The following is a 20,074-nucleotide window of genomic DNA, read 5'->3' as shown; positions in this document are numbered from 1 at the left end:
TGGTTTCAGGGATGAGATTCACTAAAGAAGCTGGGGTTGTTCTCCTTGAAGTAAAGAAGGCTAGGAGGATTAGGTTTAGGTAAAGAGAAACAATTTCCAATGGCAGAAGAGTCAATAACAAGAGGGCACATATTCTAGGTGATTGGCAAAATGATCAGAGGTGACATGAGGAAAAACTTTTAATGCCATGAGTGGATAGGATTTGGATTATACTGTATGTTAGGTTGGTGTACACAGATTCAATAGTAGCCTTCAAGGATAAGTCCTTGAAAGAGAAAAAAAATGCAAGGATATGGAAAAAAAAACAGCAGAGTGAGACTAAATAGATTGCTCTTTGAAAGTTAGCTCAGTTGATGGGTTGAATGGTCTCCTATTGTGCTGAGCCACTTTATGATGATTCTAGGCACTGGCAGACCCTGATTCATCACCTAATTGGCCATTTCTCGTGTGAAGCAAGATAGTTTTGGCAGGGTACGAGCCTGCTGAGAGCATCCTGATCTTTTCTCTCAATATCCACACACACAGATCATCAAGCATCAATGTAATTGAATCAGAAACAGGAATCTGGTCTCTTTTTGTCTAAGTCTTCCTGGAGCCCAAGTGTGCCTATTTATACACTACTCTAGTAGAGATCAACCAACTTGATGCAAATTGTAGTTTGAATCTGGGACTTTCATGGCAAGTTGATAGTTTATTTTACTTTGGGGGTGGGTAGCTGTGGAAGCTTAGAAAAAAGGCTTTATTTAAAGCTAGCCTTTTGAAAATGTCTTTTTGTGGCTTGTCTAAGGAGAGAACCGATTTGATTCTAAAAGCCAGTGCCTGTCCTAGAAATTTAGGTCAATCCTAAAGAAACATTTTATTATCTTACCACTGTGCTGACTTAGGCTGGTCAAACTTGTACTGTTTTCAACATGACAGGTTTGAGTTCCTCTTCCGTCTTTTCGGTCATGTGTCTAAATTTTCACTGAGAAATGTTTTCTTTGTGTACAAGTTTAAATGTCAACAGCTACGTTCATGAAAGCCAAGTAAAAACATTGCTGCAACAAGGAATCAACATCTCTTTGATAGGAATAGGCTAGCTTTTGTACGAAGACATGTATTGCTGAAATGAAAATTTTTTTTTTAAGCAGTGAATACGTACTGATAACATTAGTGATAATTTATTGATCTACAGCAGCATGCTGATCAGATTTATTTGATGAGAAGTCTGTAATCAGTGCACAAACAGATTAGTGTTGACAAGACAGGCTTTGTAGTCTTATTGTGGAACATGTAGGCATATCACAATAACAATTGTTTTCTTTATTACATGATAATCTCTTGAACAAAATATCACAGAAATAGCAATGAATAGCAGTGGAGATTGACCGGTACCAAAATGTACCAGTTCAGTTATACCAGTTTATGTTTTACACAATACCCGACAGCACAGGTCTTGTCAAAAGGGCAAATCCAAACTTGAACAATAATGATTATGTTACAATCTCAAGATCACATTTGGAATAGCTATACTGGATCTGCACCTGTGTTTCCTGTGTAGCTTGTTCAAATCCAATACAGATACCTATTGTACTTACAATTGCTTCTAGTCTGTTAATAATTCGCAACTATTGGCCTCACCTCGGCCCAGTTTTACCTCCTTCCTGGTGGTATATATGGAAAAACTAGGTTGGAATTGGTGCGCATATAAGATTGTCCATTTCATATAGAATTGTGCTAAATCCAAAGTATGCACAGTATGTCCCAAAATGCCTACAACTTAATAACAGTGATCAAGGTGCACTTTATATATTTTTTAAAAAGGTACAAGAAATACCTAGTATCTATTAAACGTGTGTGTGTGTGAGACCTGTATAGGAAAAAAAAGTTATCTAAAGTAAATAGGAGGAACTCATGGCAGTGATGGCAAGTTTGTGGTGTTGGTGAAAGATGAAAGAACTTATGAGCACTGCAATTTTAATAGACATGACTATTTTATCTACTCATACCAGGAACTCTCTCACCTGAGATTTTCCTTTTATTCATGCATTCCATATATGACACACACAATTAATTATAAAGCTAAACTACAATGTCAATTCGGCTAAATGGCTCCTGCTTTCGAGAACACTGGAGGATACATGAAGGAATGATTCCTAATTCCAGGCAAACTATAGATGATTATATAATTCACATACATGTATTGTGTTTTTCACCAATACAGCCAGGAATATACTGCAGCAAATGACTGATTATTCCAAAGATTATGGAAGTGGCTTAAGCATCAAAATACTCAAAAGATGGCATAATTACACACTTGCATGCACTTCTGAAAAAAATAAGCAGTACTTTGCCAGTTACAGCCATAAAATTGCATCAATATTTATTATAGCTTCATTAATTTGTTTAGATTTTCTTCCTTAAATGTATTGCATCCATTTGGTTAGACAGTCAAGGTGGTTAGAGCTTGTGTTGTGACAGCAGCAACACTATTATACTGCTTAGCGACAGCACTAATGATTACTTCCAAACACTTAATTTTATTTAACAGACATGCACTCATGCATGAAAAATACAACTTATTATAAATCTAAAACTGTGCCATCTATCAGCTTAATTGGCTGACGATTGGAAACAACAGTGAATGCATGGAATTACTGAGCAGAATTAAAGGTAGATCATAATGATAAAAATCCATGCATTACAATCAATTATGGTCATAATAATTGTGAATTTATGTTATAACAATGGAGAAAGGATTCAGAAAAATTAAGTATTTTTGTCATTATATCAAGGTGCACTTTATAAAATTTATATAATGGCAATCTCGAGGAGATATTTTAACTTATTAAGCAATTATCAGACCGTAATGAAACTGTGACATTTCTAAACATGATTGGTATAAGTGGAATGTATAATTAATATTTTATATCTGCTGCTTAACAATTATATTCACAGCATGCTTTTACATGATTAAACATTTTATTTCAAGTTCGGACAGGATTTGGGAAATGGTAGTTCACACATCAAAAACTGCCAAGTCATTTAATATTTTAAGGCCTGTTATCAGTTAGTACTCCTCTCTCTATGCTCCGGTTTTGCTCAGATTTCTAAGAATTTGTTCTACCTAATATGTGTTTTAGTACATCCAATCTATATTTTATGACCAGTTATATTTTGAAAAATGCATGGTAATCACATGGTACAACATCAGAGAAGTCATATAGAAACAGATAAGGAGGTTGGCTCTGAATTTGATGTGATGAAATTAATGACGTTTTTCTCATTCTCTTCCTCCTTCACATTTTTGTTTTCTCACAGTACTCTGTATTGGAATTCCATTCTATTTGAAAATTTGAGCCAGAATGTAGACTCCAAGACCATAATATTTTGGGACAGAGAATAAAACTGAGGCTGAGGACCAAACATAATTTGGTCCATGAAATTCCAAACCACTCTAGTGGTACAATAATTACAAGGTTATTTGAAAAATAGAGATGTAATTTAAAGATATTTGTGGTTTACAGAAAATTTGGTGAATTAGATTTACCTAGCATGTAGCAGAAGTGTTTTTTTTTGTTCCTCCTCAAAATAGGGCAGTAATTACACATATGGGCCTGAATTATTTTCTCATCGGGCGGGCTCGGTGGGAGTGGTCGGGAAGCCGCCTGCGATTGGCTTTGCTCTGCGATTTCACGTGGGCGGGCCAATTAAGGCCCCACGAGTGGATCATGAGCGGTAGCGCTACCTGTGCGGGCTGGGGGGGGGGGGGTGGAGAGAAGGGAGAGCGGGCCTGGCATGCAGTTCACGCACGTGCGCAAAAGAGCGCTTCAATCTCCCCGAGGCAGCACCGTGCCTCATGGGAGATTGAAGCGCTTTTTAAAAAAACATTGACGCAGTAAAAATTTAAAAAAAACATGTCCCCTCATATGACTCTGTCACATGAGCTGGGACATGTTTTTAATAAAAAATGAAGTTTTTAGTTAATGTTTATTTGCTTTAGGAAACCTCATCCCGCTCGTGGATGAGGTTTCCTGAAAAAATGCAAAGGCTGCTTGGCCTTTTCGCCTGCCCGCCAACTGTAAGGTTAGACGGGCAGTGTTAATTTGATTTTAATTAGCTTATTAATGGCCTTAATAGGCCTTTCAATTATCGGTGGGCGCGCAGCCGACTCCGGCGTGTGCCCTACTCTGGACACATGCCCGATGTCATATTACGTTTGGGCATGTCGGGCATGCGCCCACACGCCAAATGTAAAATTCTGCCCATGAAAGTTTACTTAGATGCATTAATACACTGCCCTCTACTGTTACACAAGTACATCAATTCCCATTACTGCATTTTCTATGGAATAGTTAATTAAAATAAAACAAATTTTTGGTGTATTGTTTAAGTAGTGCCTGATAATTTTTAGAATTTATTCTCCCCCTCCCCTAGTTTTATACCAAACATAAATGATCACATATTCTCCTCCTTCCTGCCATCTCCATGCAGTCAGACAATGTGGCACATGTCTGAAAATAAATCTTGCCATTACAGCAGTACTGGAAAAAAAATGCTCTACTTGCCTAGTTTGGGAAGAAAGTAAGATCACATCGATCTTCTGAGAACCCAATTAATGTTATGGACTTATAAACAATGGGATTATGTTTGAGATACCTTTATTCTGAAAATTGTCACCTTGGTCAGGTACTGTTTTGTACCTTTTGCTTTTGCTCTGATGCAAATAAATAAACGTGTATAGGATGTGTTCTTATGATTTTACATTGCAATATCCAGGATCTCACAACGTTGCGATTTGTGACAATCCTTACGTTTTTCCATTATTATCAAGTCTGTAAATGGAATGAGTTCCATCCTGCACCACTTAAGGGTGACTCCTGGCACCCTCCTGTATACATTGTCACATTCTTTCAAACAGGATAGAATCCTGTAGGAAAGAACCAAGAGAAAAACAAAATACTAAAGTTTTTACAATAGCGTTTAACATTTTTAGTTGCCAATTATTCCCTAGATTTTTATTTCAGGGTACGCCACTTTCCAAGCTGCAAAGGACATTAACCTTTCCCAGTTTCAGAGATAAATCAATATACATCATGTAATTTGTCCTTGTAATCTGCTGCAAATTACATCATATTTAGTAATTTGGAAATTTGTGATAAATCAGTAGCACAATGTATTGCAGTTCATTGGCCTGTAATCATCCACATCTTAAGCTGCTGATCTTAGCCTTGTTCTTTGAGAGGTAAAGGCAAAGCAAGTGCCAATATCACTCCAAGTTGCTGATGCGCACCTCCTCACAGCCAGCGCCAAAGCAGTATCTCTCTGACAGTTGGTCACCCAATGACTTAGGGCGAGGCCAAGGCATGGAAAAATGCAATGCATTATTTAAGGTGCATGAGGTTTGGTCCCCAGTTTGTTCAGATATTTACTTTGAACAATTCTTTGGATGGAATTTAATTCCCTCCCGTGGTGAGTTTGGTGGCAGGGTTATTTAATCAGATGGGAGGGTGGCAGTTGGGGACTCCGCCACCTTCCTGCCTCTGCCCCGATCAAGTCCGAGGTGGGAAGGTTCGTTGACAGCCTTCTTGCCCCACTGCCAGTGGAAGCCCCTAAGAGGGTAATTAATGCCTACTTAAGGGCCTCATCTATCATCGCTGGTATTCACTCTCCATGCTGCTGTGTATTTTTCTTCTTTCATGGGATGTGCTGGCAAAGCCAGCATTTGTTGCCAATCCCTAACTGTCCTTGAACCAAGTGGCTTGGTAGGTTATTTTCAGAGGGCAGCTAAGAGTCAGCCGAATTGCTGAGAGTCTGGAATTGCTCACCCAAATAGGAGGGCTTTCAGAAGGGTTCCCCTTTCAAAGGCACTCAGTGCCTGATTGAGGGACCTGGCATCAGGGAGGGCCGCTGAGAGTCACCCATGTCCTTGCTGCCAACCACCTCCCACTATCACTCACCTGCGGCCTGGGTCCCTTGGTGATTTTGGGCCTCAGGCGAGTACATTACTGGCAACAGTCAACGCCTCCCTGGTCCGCTGTCAAACAATGAAGAGCTACGGGCCTCTGATTGGTTGGAAGCTATTGGCGGATGGGACTTTTCCCAGGTAAGTGCTTGATTGGCACCCAATTTGGCTGGCTTTCTTGAAAAGATGCAGGGTGCGGCTCTCGCCGGCTGGAGCACTGTCGTTTACATTAAATACCACCCTGAATCTACACTTTTCCCAGCAATATTGTTTTTAATGACAATCTATTTAGGTAAAGTAACTGGCCAAAATGGAGATGTGCTGGCCAATGTACTTAACTGATAACTGCAGATCACATTATCTCATTTCACTTTTAAAATTCAAATAATTTATTTACAGGTGATCAGTTCTGGTACCAAGTCAATTTTCCTGATGGTAAAGGCAGATTTTCTGGGGATGCAAGGTAGATTTGCTGCAAAACCTAGGAACACAGAAAAATATTTTATATTCCACAAAAGAATGGCACTTTTCTAAAATAATTTTAGACAAGACAATAGTAAACTTACTTTTTGTTAATAGAATTGGAGTTGTTAATAGCAACAGTTCAACTACTTGATTATGGTTGGGTGGGGGAGGTGGGGGTTGTTGGAGGGGAAGCTGCCACAGTGAACTGCGGTGATGTGCTCAGCTGCCACTATGCTCTCTTTTCAGGGAAAAGTACTGTCCCTCCCCTGTGCTGTGCGCCACACTGTCAAGCAAACAGTCCATGCAAGACCGGAATGACACGGTCCTTTAAAAAAATTTCTTTCTTCAAACAGAAAATGGCTAGTCCTTCAAATGTGTGTCATCTTCAAGTTTTTCTTTAGTGCTGGCATTTCCTTTATTGCTGCTGTGCTGCCCTGATCGTCTGGTTGAGTTGAAACCACTGTGATCCTCCTATGATGAATTTTCTGTACACACATGCTCCCTACAGGTGAGGTGACAGAGGCATGAAGAAAGCAAATGCAACCAAGAACGAAGCACTTCTCTTCTGCCAGAGCCAGGCCCTTAATTAAAGTCATGAGATTGCAATTGTTGGGCAGAAGATTCCTATGAACAGTGGGGCAAGTTAGCAGGACCGATTGAACAAATAAGGAGCTTCAGAGAAAACTAGAGGCTGCTTTACATGCCCTTAGGGGCCTGGTACTGAACATCTAACAATGTAACTTGTGTAGGTTTGTGCAAACTGGCTCTGAATGGTTTAAATATTCATTCGTTGTCACCATCAAACCCAAGAGCTTTAACAGTGGTTTAAAATTCAGAACAGCTGTTTAATCTTCCGCACTTGCGGGTTAGGCCATTACTGGATCTTTGCTGATCTCGCCCCTTCAGGCATAAACCTTACTGGGGTGCCTGGTTTTCTTGGGCAGCAGCGCAGCCTGGATGTTGGGCAGGACTCCACCCTGGGCTATGGTGACCCCTCCCAGCAGCTTGTTGAGCTCTTTTTTATTGCGGATGGTGAGCTGCAGGTGGTGGGGGATGATGCGGGTCTTCTTGTTGTCCCAGGCCATGTTGCCGGCCAGCTCGAGGATTTCGGCCGTCAAGTACTTGAGGACAGCGGCAGGTAGACGGGGGCTTTGGCCCTGACACGCTTGGCATAGTGACCCTTGCACAACAGCCAGAGGATACGGCCGACAGGGAACTGGAGACCAGCTCTAGAGGAGCATGTCTTGGCCTTGGTGCGCCCTTTGCCTCCGGTTATACCATGACCAGACATTTTTCAGGGTTACTGGATGTGGTACAAGAATTTTGGTCTAGATAATGCAGTAACCTTTAGACAAACAATGATAATTTAAAAATTGCTGTTGCAATTAGTTTTAAGGCATAAACCTGCTATCTATCTAACTCAACTCAATTCAGTAACAAAGGGGTTTACTTAAACCTTATTGGCTATAATAAAAAGGACTTGCATTTGTAGAAATACTAATATTACAGCTACACAAATACTGTAACAGACTGTAATTTATCAGAATATAGTATAATCTTTGTTCTATAGATCGCATTCTCCTAATTTCAAATCAAAATATTTTAGCCTCAAAGTCCGCAGATTGCAAGTTTTGTAAACTGTATAGGGAGCTTGAATGTTACTAAGCAAATATGCTATAGTCTACCCTTAATTCAAAATTGCTTAATACAAATTTTATCTACTAATTCCAATTTTTAAGAATAAATTTACCTTGCTGTGTTATTTATGTTACTTAATTCAAATTAATGATTAATTCATTTTAATGCAATATCTATCAGACATAATTGAAGATAATTCAGTAGAAACTACCCAGCAGCAAGCATATGCTTCTCTTTATTTAAATCATTGCTAAAGCATGTGTTTTGTTTTGGCAAATAATTTATCATCCAGGTTTGTTCATTAGCTCAAGAGTTTCTGTGAAAAATTGCAAATCAAGTCTCACGAAGAACTGCAGAATTGGTGGAATTTGCAGTAGGATGTCACACCGTGACAAAGTACTTGGCTTAAATCTTTACTGGTCAGCAAACATGATTGAATTGGATGAAAATTCACTGGTTCCCCCCTCATTTACAGAGTGGCACTAACTTAGTTCACCCTGCTAAGTTTTGAAGAAGAGTTTTAAACTAAGTTTTGAAGAAGGGTACAGACCCGAAACAATGAATGTTCTCTGTTCAGATGCCGAATGACTTGCTTCTGGGCCTTTCTAGATCCTTCAGTTTCGTTTCAGCCAATGAACTGACTTTATAAAAGATCAAGACAAAAGATATCAAGCACAAACAGCAGTGTCTGGAATTTCTTCAACTGCAAAAATAAGCTGCACTACTGCATCATATATTTCAGCTCACCACTGCTCAGGGTTGGGGGGAAGGGGAGGCGGGAGAAGATCGAGAATGGGGAGGTGTGGGGAAAAATGTTGATGAAAAATACTTCATAACTGCTTGGTCTCTCTCTCGGAACATAGTTAGAAGTGTCATAAGCATATACATGCCAGAGTTTTCGCTTCGTTCTTATGTGGTCAATATTTGTTCAGAACGACATTCAAAACAGGTAAACACACAACAACTGCGATAACATTGCAAAAGAGACAATAGCGACAGTTACATATCACACATCTGAAAAGGGCTGAAATAAAGCTTTGATTGAACACTGAAGCTGCATAACAATTTTATGGATTTGAAGCTTTTGGAGAAGGGGACAGCAATACACAAACCATCCTGTTATATTGTTCATCTGTCAGCCAATGTCACTTAGTGCCTGGTGAGGTCTGAACAATCTGAGTGAAGATGGAATAAAGCTTCAAAACCACAAAAAAGGAGTCCTTACAGTTGTTCTTTTATTAGGCAATCACCTAAATTACTACTTTTTTATATAACGATGAATAAACAGTCCTTAAGAAAAGAAGAAGAGACAGCTGTTGGAATTGAAGCTGCAGTAAATGATATGGTTACAGGAGGCAGGTAGACAGAAGCTTCATTTGTTCATTGTTGGTGCATTATCTGGTCGTTTTGTTTGAACGATTTTCTGTTTTGGCAGTTTAACTGCACCTTCTTCTTCATTTTCGCTCTCACAGATATGAACCACAACACTTGGAGTGCCTTCTGTTCCTGTATGAACTTCGTATTTGTCACCTACAGTACAAAGAAGGAAATGCAGCAATGGCTTCACATTTTGGCAAATAACAGCAAATCACTACAATTAGATGAGGGGATTGTCCCTTCTCTTTCTGAAATAAATGAATGCATGTTCCACCTCTTATAATTGAGTGTTAAAAAGTGTAACATGGCAATGCCTTTCACATTCTGGGTACATGAACATGCATGCACTAACATGTCTATAAATGAGACAGAACGGCTGTAACGAGTCACCAACAAAACCTGAGATCGTCTGTTATACAATTCACAACATTTACTTCAAACTATTCCTACATTTGAAAAAAAATAGCATTTTTGAATATATTAATTTCCGTGTTGGGATTGTAAGTTTTAAGACCCTAGATACCTGTTGTATTCCAAAATTGGGAACTGGGATCACCCCCACTCTGGTTGATAGATCCCTCAACCGTGTCCAACACATCTCCTGCACTTCTGCCCTCACCCCTTCCCCTCCCTCCCAGAACCATGATAGGGTTCCCCTTGTCATCACTTTTCACCCCACCAGCCTCCGCCTTCAAAGGATCATCCTCTGCTATTTCCGCCAATTCCAGAATGATGCGACCACCAAACCCCCTCACCTCCCCTGTCAGCATTCCGTAGGGACTGTTCTTTTGAGACACCCTGATCCACTCCTCTAACACTCGCAACATGTCATTTCCTTCCCATGCAATCACAGGAGGTATAACACCTGCCCCTTTACATCCTTCCTCCTCACTGTCCAAGGCACCAAACACTCCTTCCAGGTGAAGCAGTGATTCGCTTGCACTTCTTTCAATTTGGTCTATTGCATACGCTGCTCACAATGCAGCCTCCGCTTCATGGGGGAGACTAAACACAGACTGGGTGACCGCTTTGCAGAACTCATTTGCTCACCACACAAGCATGACCCAAACCTTCCTGTTGCTTGCCATTTCAATTCACCACCTTGCTGTTATGCTCACATGTCTGTCCTCAGCCTGCTGCAATGTTCCAGTGAAGCCCAATGCAAGCTGGAGGAACAGCACCTCATTTTCTGATTAGGTACATTACAGCCTTCTGGACTTAACATTGAGTTCAACAACTTCAAAACATGAACTCTGTCCTTCATTTTTATATTTATTTTTCCTCAAACCCTCTGCCCCCCACCCCCCACCCCACAGGGTCAGACTGTAACTTATGTTTTGCTTTCAGAGAGCACTGACCCTTGTTCTGCTATTAATGCATTCTGCAATCTGATCTTTATGCTGCTATTAGCACTATCATTAACACTCCCTTTGTCTTGTGTCCATGACATCTTTGTCAAATCTCCCCCGAGCTCCCACCTACCACTGACCTTCTATTTGGCTCCACCACCTCCACCCACTCTCTCCAACAGTATAAAACCTATCACATTTCTACCTCTCTTCAGTCCTGAAGAAGTCATATGGATTCAAAATGTTAACTCTGTTTCTCTCTCCACAGATGCTGCCAGACCTGCTGAGTTTTTCAGCATTTTCTGTTTTTTATTTGATATTATAACAGGGATAATTATTTGCCTTAAGGAACTGTTTTCGGGGTCGACTAATACTTGGCAATAAATAGACAATTAAAGGCTTTAAGATGGATCACACTTTTGAACTGAACATTAAAGAAAATGGCATCATGATTTCTGTGTGGCCAGCTGTGTGTGACTTGCTTCAGCTGACATAATTCAGACTCAGCACATCCTAAAATAACTAGGCTCAGATTAACCATGCAAACTTGTCACACTGTAGTTTCACTTTTCCAGTCAAACCAGAGGATTCAAATGTTAGAAATGTTGCTCGATGGGGCTATGTTCTCAATGTTGCTTATTGCGGTGGGAATAATGTGGGAGGGGAACCTTAATCCCAAAAATATTGTTTGAAAAGTTTTCCTTTTCCACTTTTACGTTTAGGTTTTAGCACTCTTGGAGGAAACTGGGGGCCAGAAATAATGTCCATCAGGAAAATGCTAGAAACGTTTTTTTAATTTAACCTAGCATTTCAAATAAGAAGTTACTAGTTGAAAACACAATGGCAGATACAGGCTCTGTAAATTTTCAGCTTTGTGAAGCTATTCACAGATTAGGCAGATAATGTAATTCCAGAATAACAGGTTTACATAGGTAAAAGTCAATGTAAATGTGGACACAGGAATTTATAATAGGAAGTTGATATGAAAAATGTGATAACAAGCAGTCAAATTGTGCAGGCAGAAGATGCACCCAGATGCAAGATTTTTAATTTATTGATATTTGGCTCCACCTCCTCCAACCCCTCTCTTCAATAGTATAAAACCCATCGCAATACTTCAGAGAGAGAGACAAAGAGGGTAAACAGCTTCAGCTGCCTGTTTCAATACAGCATTGTCTTGATCTCTCTGCAGCTTGATAAAAAGTCAAAGCTAAAAGCTACTGCGGATGCTGGAAATCCAAAACAAAAACAGAATTACCTGGAAAAACTCAGCAGGTCTGGCAGCATCAGTGGAGAAGAAAAGAGTTGACGTTTCGAGTCCTCATGACCCTTCGGCAGAACTGAAGTATAGTTAGGAGAGAGGTGAAATATAAGCTGGTCTAAGGTGGGGGGCGGGGGGAGAGAGAAGTTGAGGGTGGGGTGGTTGTGGGGACAAGCAAGCAGTGATAGGAGCAGATAATCAAAAGATGTCACAGACAAAAGGATCAAAGAGGTGTTGAAGGTGGTGATATTATCTAAGAAAAGTTCTAATTAAGAATGGATGGCAGGATACTCAAGGTACAGCTCTAGTGGGGGTGCGGTGGAAAGACAAACAAGGTATTAGTTGTAGATTTAAAAATAATGGAAATAGGTGGGAAAAGAATCTATATAAATTATTGAAAAAAAAAGAAAAAAAAAAGGGAGGGGGAAGAAACGGGGTGGGGATGCGGGGAGGGGGAGTTTAAGATCTAAAGTTGTTGAATTCAATATTCAGCCCGGAAGGCTGTAAAGTGCCTAGTCGGAAGATGATGTGCTGTTCCTCCAGTTTGCGTTGGGCTTCACTGGAACAATGCAGCAAGCCAAGGACAGACATGTGGCAAGTGAAGCAGCATTTCACTTGCATTTCCCCCAACTTAGTCTACTGCATTCGTTGCTCCCAATGCGGTCTCCTCTACATTGGAGAGACCAAACGCAAACTGGGCGACCACTTTGCAGAACACCTGCGGTCTGTCCGCAAGAAAGACCCAAACCTCCCTGTCGCTTGCCATTTTAACACTCCACCCTGCTCTCTTGCCCACATGTCTGTCCTTGGCTTGCTGCATTGTTCCAGTGAAGCCCAACGCAAACTGGAGGAACAGCACCTCATCTTCCGACTAGGCACTTTACAGCCTTCCGGGCTGAATATTGAATTCAACCACTTTAGATCTTAAACTCCCCCTCCCCTCATCCCCACCCCGTTTCTTCCCCCTCCCTTTTTTTTTCAATAATTTATATAGATTCTTCTTTTCCCACCTATTTCCATTATTTTTAAATCTACAACTAATACCTTGTTAGTCTTTCCACCGCACCCCCACTAGAGCTGTACCTTGAGTATCCTGCCATCCATTCTTAATTAGCACTTTTCTTAGATAATATCACCACCTTCAACACCTCTTTGATCCTTTTGTCTGTGACATCTTTTGATTATCTGCTCCTATCACTGCTTGCTTGTCCCCACAACCATCCCACCCTCAACTTCTCTCTCCCCCCGCCCCCCACCTTAGACCAGCTTATATTTCACCTCTCTCCTAACTATACTTCAGTTCTGCCGAAGGGTCATGAGGACTCGAAACGTCAACTCTTTTCTTCTCCACCGATGCTGCCAGACCTGCTGAGTTTTTCCAGGTAATTCTGTTTTTGTTTTGGATAAAAAGTCTCTTAATGTACCCCACTTGCTTTATATTCCAGCGAAATTCTATTAGTTCATGTCTGCTGCAGTCATTGTTTTAGAACAGGTAATTGCATTTTGATCTCATCTCAGAAACATTTGCAAAATTTCAGGATAGTGTGAAGCCAACAGGAGATGGGATCTTTCACATTCCCCAGGGGGTTGATTGTCTTTTTTTACATCCTACAGTATGGAATGCAAGCTGTATATAGTAGCCGTCTGGGCAGTCTCCAGTTTTTTAAAATCCAGCCAGAAAAGGAAAAATTAGAAATTGTATCTTTATAACAAGCACACCCTTGTAAGGCTGTAGTGGCTGACATAAAAGCAAAAAACTGCAGATGCTGGAAATCCAAAACAAAAATAAAAATACCTGGAAAAACCAGAACAGTTCTGTTGATGAGTCATGCGGACTCGAAACGTTAACGGTGTTCCTCTCCGCAGATGCTGCCAGACCTGCTGAGTTTTTCCAGGTATTTTTATTTTTGTAGTGGCTGACTGTCACGTTGCTTGCTTCAAGGCACCCACTCCTTTTTCTAGTGCATCAGACATTTCGAGGGGCCTCAGTCTCTGTCTGCCTTCTCTCTTAGAAGAAGCTTACAGATAAGACTGGTAGTTCCTGGCCAGCTAAATTGTTTATATCTCAGTCATTAACATCCAAATCTATGACAACTTGGCTAGTGATCAGCTACCTTGTTTTCACAGTGCTATTTCATGTGCTTGGCTAGCTCCTGATTATAGGTCATGGTCAATTAGAGGATTCCAGTGCTGCTTTCTTCTCACTGGCATGTCCAGTGTGGGAGAAAATTCCTACAATTTTGCCTGTGGACTGAAAGCAGTAAGGTGTGAGTAAACTCTACCACAAACGTTCAATAACCCAGGATTTACCAATGAATAGTTCACCAACAACAAATCATCATCTGCAGCTTTTGTTTGACTCGGTGATGGGTGCAGTAACTGCTGATGTTGTCACAGTCAGTTGCATTCAGAGTCGCACAGAAAGTCTTTTTCACCAACAGCTCCACCAACAAAACGCATTTTCATGATAGCAGTTGCTTGGATTACAAAAATATCATCAGCACAACAAACAACTGCTTTCTGGAGATACTGCAGTCGACTATTTTTAATGATTGAAGCAAGAGCTTGCCAACAGGAAGATTCAGGGCATTCAACTGGCTAATCAGAAACCTTGGCTGATGCCAACTCCTCAAGATGAGGGCCAGGATTTTACGGCCCGGCCGCGGCGTGTCCCACCCCCGATGGACGCGGCGAGCCACTTAAATCTCCATTCAGTTTGGCGGGACCGTATCATCGTATCGGGTGGGAGGGGCCGTAAAATCCTGGCAAAGGTGCCTGGACTGGTTGAATGCAGCTATTCTGCGATTCTCAGAAGAACCATGCTGAAGAGCATTTTTAATCTGTAATACTGTTCAGAATGGAGATCTTTAGAACCGGATTGCATACCAGCACAGAATGAAGGCTGCCCCACTGCACCGGTTAATCCAGAATTCCACTTTGTTCTTGTTCGTACAGTATTCCTCTCTGGCATATTTGTAAAATTGATTTTTCCAAAGGAGAAAACAAAACCAATCAAGATTTCTAACCAATATCCTGACCTCAGCATATTCACTTTTCTAGCCAACATCACTATCAAATCGGGTTTGCTCTTCTTCACCTTTGGAGTTGGACTCAATTGCAACTTACGAATGAGATGTTCACTTGTTCTTATAAGTGCAGTACGTTTAGTACTCCATGTTGGAAAGCATGCTCATAGAGTGGCCATCAGTAATAATCTGGTAAATATCTGAACTAGTCAAACCTTTTCTCCTTCCATTTCTTTAATTTTAAAACCAAGTCTGTAATTGGCACCAGCCATTGTCATCATGTAAAAATGTCATTTGCAAAAAACTACAAAGAAAACTTCAATAGGCTTCAAGGGCTGTTCCAATTGTTTTGTGTGTTTGTACTGCATCACTTAGTCAAGATTAAAATGCAGAAGCTATAAATTCCAGGATTTCAGAGCTTTTAAATTGTCCGTGAGTCAGGACTGCAGCTGTTACAAGGGTGTGTTTATTATAAAGATACAATTTCTAATTTTTCCTTTTCTGGCTGGATTTAAAAAAACTGAAACCCTCTAAAGACAATGGAGACTGCCCGGATGGCTACAATATACAGCTTGCATTCCACCAAGTGGGATGTAAAAAAAAGACAATCAGCACCCCCCCCCACCCCCCACCCACCGCGAGTGTGAAAGACCCCATCTCCTGTTGGCTTTACACTATCCTGAAACTTCGCAAATGTTTCTGAGATGAGGCATCAAAATGCAATTACCTGTTCTAAAACAATGACTGCAGCAGACATGGACTAATAGAATTTGGCTGGAATATAAAGCCAGCGGAATACATTAAGAGACTTTTTAATCAAGCAGGAGAGAGATCAAGACAATGCTGTACTGAACCAGGCAGCTGAAGGTATTTATCCTCTTTGTCTCTCTCAGAAGTATTGTCCCCAGATTTGCAAAGTAACCATCTTGAGAAGAGGAATCTACTGAAAATCGAGATCTTTTGGGAATAAAATGTGAAAATCTGCTCCGTTCACAACACCTAGGAAGACAACTGAACAAAATGGCCACAACGTGGCATCGCCACATCGAGACCAGCTAACCATGCACTCCTTTGTATCTTCTTCATGAACTGTAAAGATTTCTCAAGTCTATCATCTTATACTGTTATCTGTACTTGTGTGCATGTGTCTGGGCCCAGGCGAATGTGTGAATGGTGGTCACATTTTACCTAGTTTTTTTTAAATTCAGGATATAGTTTCAATAAGCTTGTCCTGTTCTTTGTTTAACCTAAGAAAACCTGTCTAATTCTTTACAAACTGAAAGCACAAATAGTGGGACTCCTGCAGTTCTGGCGAAGCACGTCCCCTATAAATTCACAAAACAACTCTGTACAGTCAGGCCTGGGCTGAATAGCACCGGGGAGGGAGGGGTGGGCGTGGACGGTATGCCCCCCCCACGGAAACAATGTTAGCATGGAGCATGTTGGCCCTGAAGAGAGTGACCCTCCCCACCCACCATTCCCGCTCTTCAAGCCCTTGAATTAAAAAAAAATCGGGCTTCCCACTCCCGCCTTGCTGCCCACGCCAAATATTTTATTGCGTGGGCAGTGTGTTGTCATTGGCTTGATAACAAGTCTAATTGACCCTTGTTTATTCATTTAAATATGGCAGGTGGAATGCCGATTTTGGTGCCCCGTCTGCCCTGCATATTATGGGGGGAGAGCTCGGGGTGGGCGGGAAGGTGGTGGGATGGGTGCCCACCCTATTTTACGTGCACTTTCCTGTGGGAAACATGTCTGTTGGGGGCACATAAAATTCAAGCCCCCGGAAGGGGAGAATTGGGGAGTCATTTTACCGCTCTTTACATGGTCGTAACTCAACCTATACTGCTTTACAATAAGATTGGGTTTGACTTGTGGTTTTCTCAATTTTTCCAACTGGCTGAAGCCACAAGCTGGACTTAAAATATTGAGTTCTCTTCCTACTCTGGTCAGTTAAAATGCAAAATTTTCAACCACAATTCTAATGGGTCTCAGAGGTTTTTTTTAAAAAAAATTGTCTTTTCTTGTAGGGTTCAGGTTCGCAGTGCAGTTTATGAGCCACGAACTAGTGTAAGAGGAGTGCAGTGTGGAGGTTGGCTGGTGAGAAGGCCCACGTCCATCACTGGCAACAGTAGCAAGACTCCTGTCTAAAGGCCCCCACTCCCTCCACCCACACCTTCTGCCACCCCCATGCCCTCTCCATACACCCACATGTCTCTTTCATAGCCACTCACCCAGTATCCATTGTGTACTGTTCTCAGATTCCATACAATATCAATGGAAAATATTAATATTCCTTGGGAAAATAATCTCTCACCATCCAAAAAAAGCCTCCATTTTCCATACCATCATTGACACTAAGAAAAAAATGCATTCTGCCCTGTAAAAAAACCTTTTAACGCTTGTAATCCTATAGCTTGTCAACAAACCAGAAATCACATCAAAGGCTTAATCTGTTATTACAACCTCTGAAATCTGTCATTCATTCTCAGATAAATGGAACACCGACTGTGCTGAAACCCTTGAAACTTGAAACAAAGCATAGCATTCATAATGGTCAAAGCTGTCCAAACAATAGAGTACTCTGAGATGGAAAGAACAGGAGGTGCTCATTTCAATTTCAAAGCAGAGTGCTTGTGAATGAATGGAAGGGAGCAGGTGGTTAGATTTTTTTCTAGTGTCAAAAGCAGCTATTTTTTAGTTCTGCCAGAGCTCTCACTCCATTTAAATCATACTACAAAATGTAACACTACAGGTTGACAGGGTATTTTGTAACATTTCTCACTGCATCAGGTTATTTTTTCCATTGGAAAAGTACTGTAATGCACGTGAACAATTACACAACAGGTCAATGTATAGATCAACTTAACCCTTTGCAGGACAGATCCCTATGATTAATCTACGTTAGAATATAGTACCTAATTGTGACATTTGAAGTGTGAAAACATTTTACACACCTTTCAGAATGGTCCCGACTCTATGGGGAGAATTTTCTCCCCGTTGCGCAGGCTGGGTGGGCACGCAGCCGATTGCTGCCCACGATCGGCTGAGCGCCGCCATTTTATGTGGGTGGGCCAATTCAGCCCGCCCAGCGTTACGCACGTTCTGAAGTGCTCAGCGCTCCCTGTGCGGGCGGGGGAAGGAGGGAGAGTCGGGGCCTGTGCTCTTTTGCACATGTATGCGAAAGAGTGCAGAAATCTCCGAGGCAGCTCCGTGCCTCAGGGAGATTAATTTGATTGTGGAAAACTGAAAAAAAAAATATTTAAAAAAATCATTCAGACAGATCCCCTCAGTTGAAAGTGTCACATGAGCTAGGGCATATCTATGAATTTTATTTAAAAATTTTATTAAAGTTATAAATCCTTCACGAAACCTCATCCCACCGGTGGATGAGGGTCCATGAAAAATGCAAAGGCCGCCTGGGCTCTTCACCTGCATGGCAATCTTAAGGTTGGACGGGCAGCCCAGGCAATTAGTTTAATTAGGTACTTAATGGCCTTAACAGGCCTTTGACAGTTCGGCGGGCGTGTAGCCGAATCCGCTGTGTGCCTGGCGAACTGAAAATCGGAATGATGCGCGGTGACGTCGGGACGCACGCCCTGCGTCACCACTTGTCATTTTATACGTCAGCGTGCAGGGCCCGCTCCCGCACGCCGACTGGGAGATTCTGAGCTATTTTCTCAAACTCGGTGTGCTTTTAACGGGCTTCCAAAACACCACCAGGTGAAAATGGTGCGCAGGAAGAAATCCAATTTTTATTCCTCATTTAAAACCTCAGCGGAGGTGGGTGTGCGCTTTTGCAGACTAGGCATTCCCAACCCACAAAAACGCCCGAGATAATGTCGTGGGGATGGGAATGCAGAGGAAAATTGGATTTCCTCCAAAAAGAAAATTCAAACTGTGACCATTTGTGCACTGAAACATGCCTTCAGACAGAAATTAGGCCCAAAACATCAAAAAATGCCCTTCCTGGTGTAAGGAGCATTTCTTTTTATTTTCTGTTGGACTGTGGATTAGAATTATGTGAAGAGCAGAGCAGCTAAATAGTTCCTAGCCTAAAAGGAACAAGACCTAAAACCTTCCCACGGAACTCATTTCTTGCTATCTTGACTCCATTCTCTCTCCCCTTGTCCAGTCCCTTCTCATCTACATCTGTGATTCCTCTGACACCCTACATCATATCAAAAATTTCCAGTTCCCTGGCCCCAACCGCCTCCTCCTCACCATGGATGTCCAATCCCTCTACACCTCCATCCCCCACCAGGATGGTCTAATGGCTCTCAGCTTCTTCCTCGAACAGAGGCCTGAACAATCCCCATCCACCACTACTCTCCTCCGTCTGGCTGAACTTATTCTCACACTGAACAATTTCTCCTTAAACTCCTCTTACTTCCTCCAAATAAAAGGTGTGGCTATGGGTACCCGCATGGGCCCCAGCTACGCCTGTCTCTTTATGGGGTATGTGGAACATTCCTTGTTCCAGTCCTACTCCAGCCCCCTCCCACAACTCTTTCTCCGGTACATCGATGATTACTTCGGTGCTGCTTCATGCTCTCGTTGGGACCTGGAAAAATTTAGTAATTTTGCTTCCAATTTCCACCCCTCCATCATTTTCACATGGTCTATCTCTGACACTTCCTTTACCTTCCTTGACCTCTCTGTCTCAATTTCTGGTGATAGACTGTCCACCAATATCCATTACAAGCCTACCGACTCCCACAGCTACCTCGACTGCAGCTCCTCACACCCCACTTCCTGTAAGGACTCCATCCCATTCTCTCAGTTCCTTCGCCTCCGTTGTATCTGTTCTGATGATGCCACTTTCAAAATCAGTTCCTTTGACATGTCCTCCTTCTTCCTTTACCGAGGTTTTCCACCCACAGTGGTTGACAGGGACCTCAACCGTGTCCGGCCCATCTCCTGCACATCCGCCCTCACATCTTCTTCTCCCTCCCAGAAATATGATAGGGACCCCCTTGTCCTCACTTATCACCGCACCAGCCTCCGCATTCAA

At 41.8% G+C, this 20,074-nt stretch overlaps 1 protein-coding gene across 3 annotated transcripts in view; it reads right to left on the bottom strand.

Annotated features, from left to right (window-relative positions):
* Positions 1-1,153: 1,153 nt before the first annotated feature.
* LOC144695969 (calcipressin-2-like) overlaps positions 1,154-20,074 on the bottom strand; it is a 183,761-nt gene continuing 164,840 nt past the window's right edge. For all 3 annotated transcript variants that reach the window (XM_078567093.1, XM_078567092.1, XM_078567094.1), the window contains one exon: positions 1,154-9,577. In XM_078567093.1, the coding sequence (XP_078423219.1) occupies positions 9,420-9,577 (158 nt within the window). In that variant the 3' untranslated portion in view covers positions 1,154-9,419. The remainder of the gene's footprint in view (positions 9,578-20,074) is intronic.

The sequence above is a fragment of the Cetorhinus maximus genome, chromosome 21, assembly GCF_964194155.1.
Source record: "Cetorhinus maximus chromosome 21, sCetMax3.hap1.1, whole genome shotgun sequence".
Classification (NCBI taxonomy): Eukaryota; Metazoa; Chordata; class Chondrichthyes; order Lamniformes; family Cetorhinidae; genus Cetorhinus; species Cetorhinus maximus.
The sequence above is the reverse complement of the archived record's forward strand: the minus strand, read 5'-3'. Positions and strand labels throughout refer to the sequence as shown.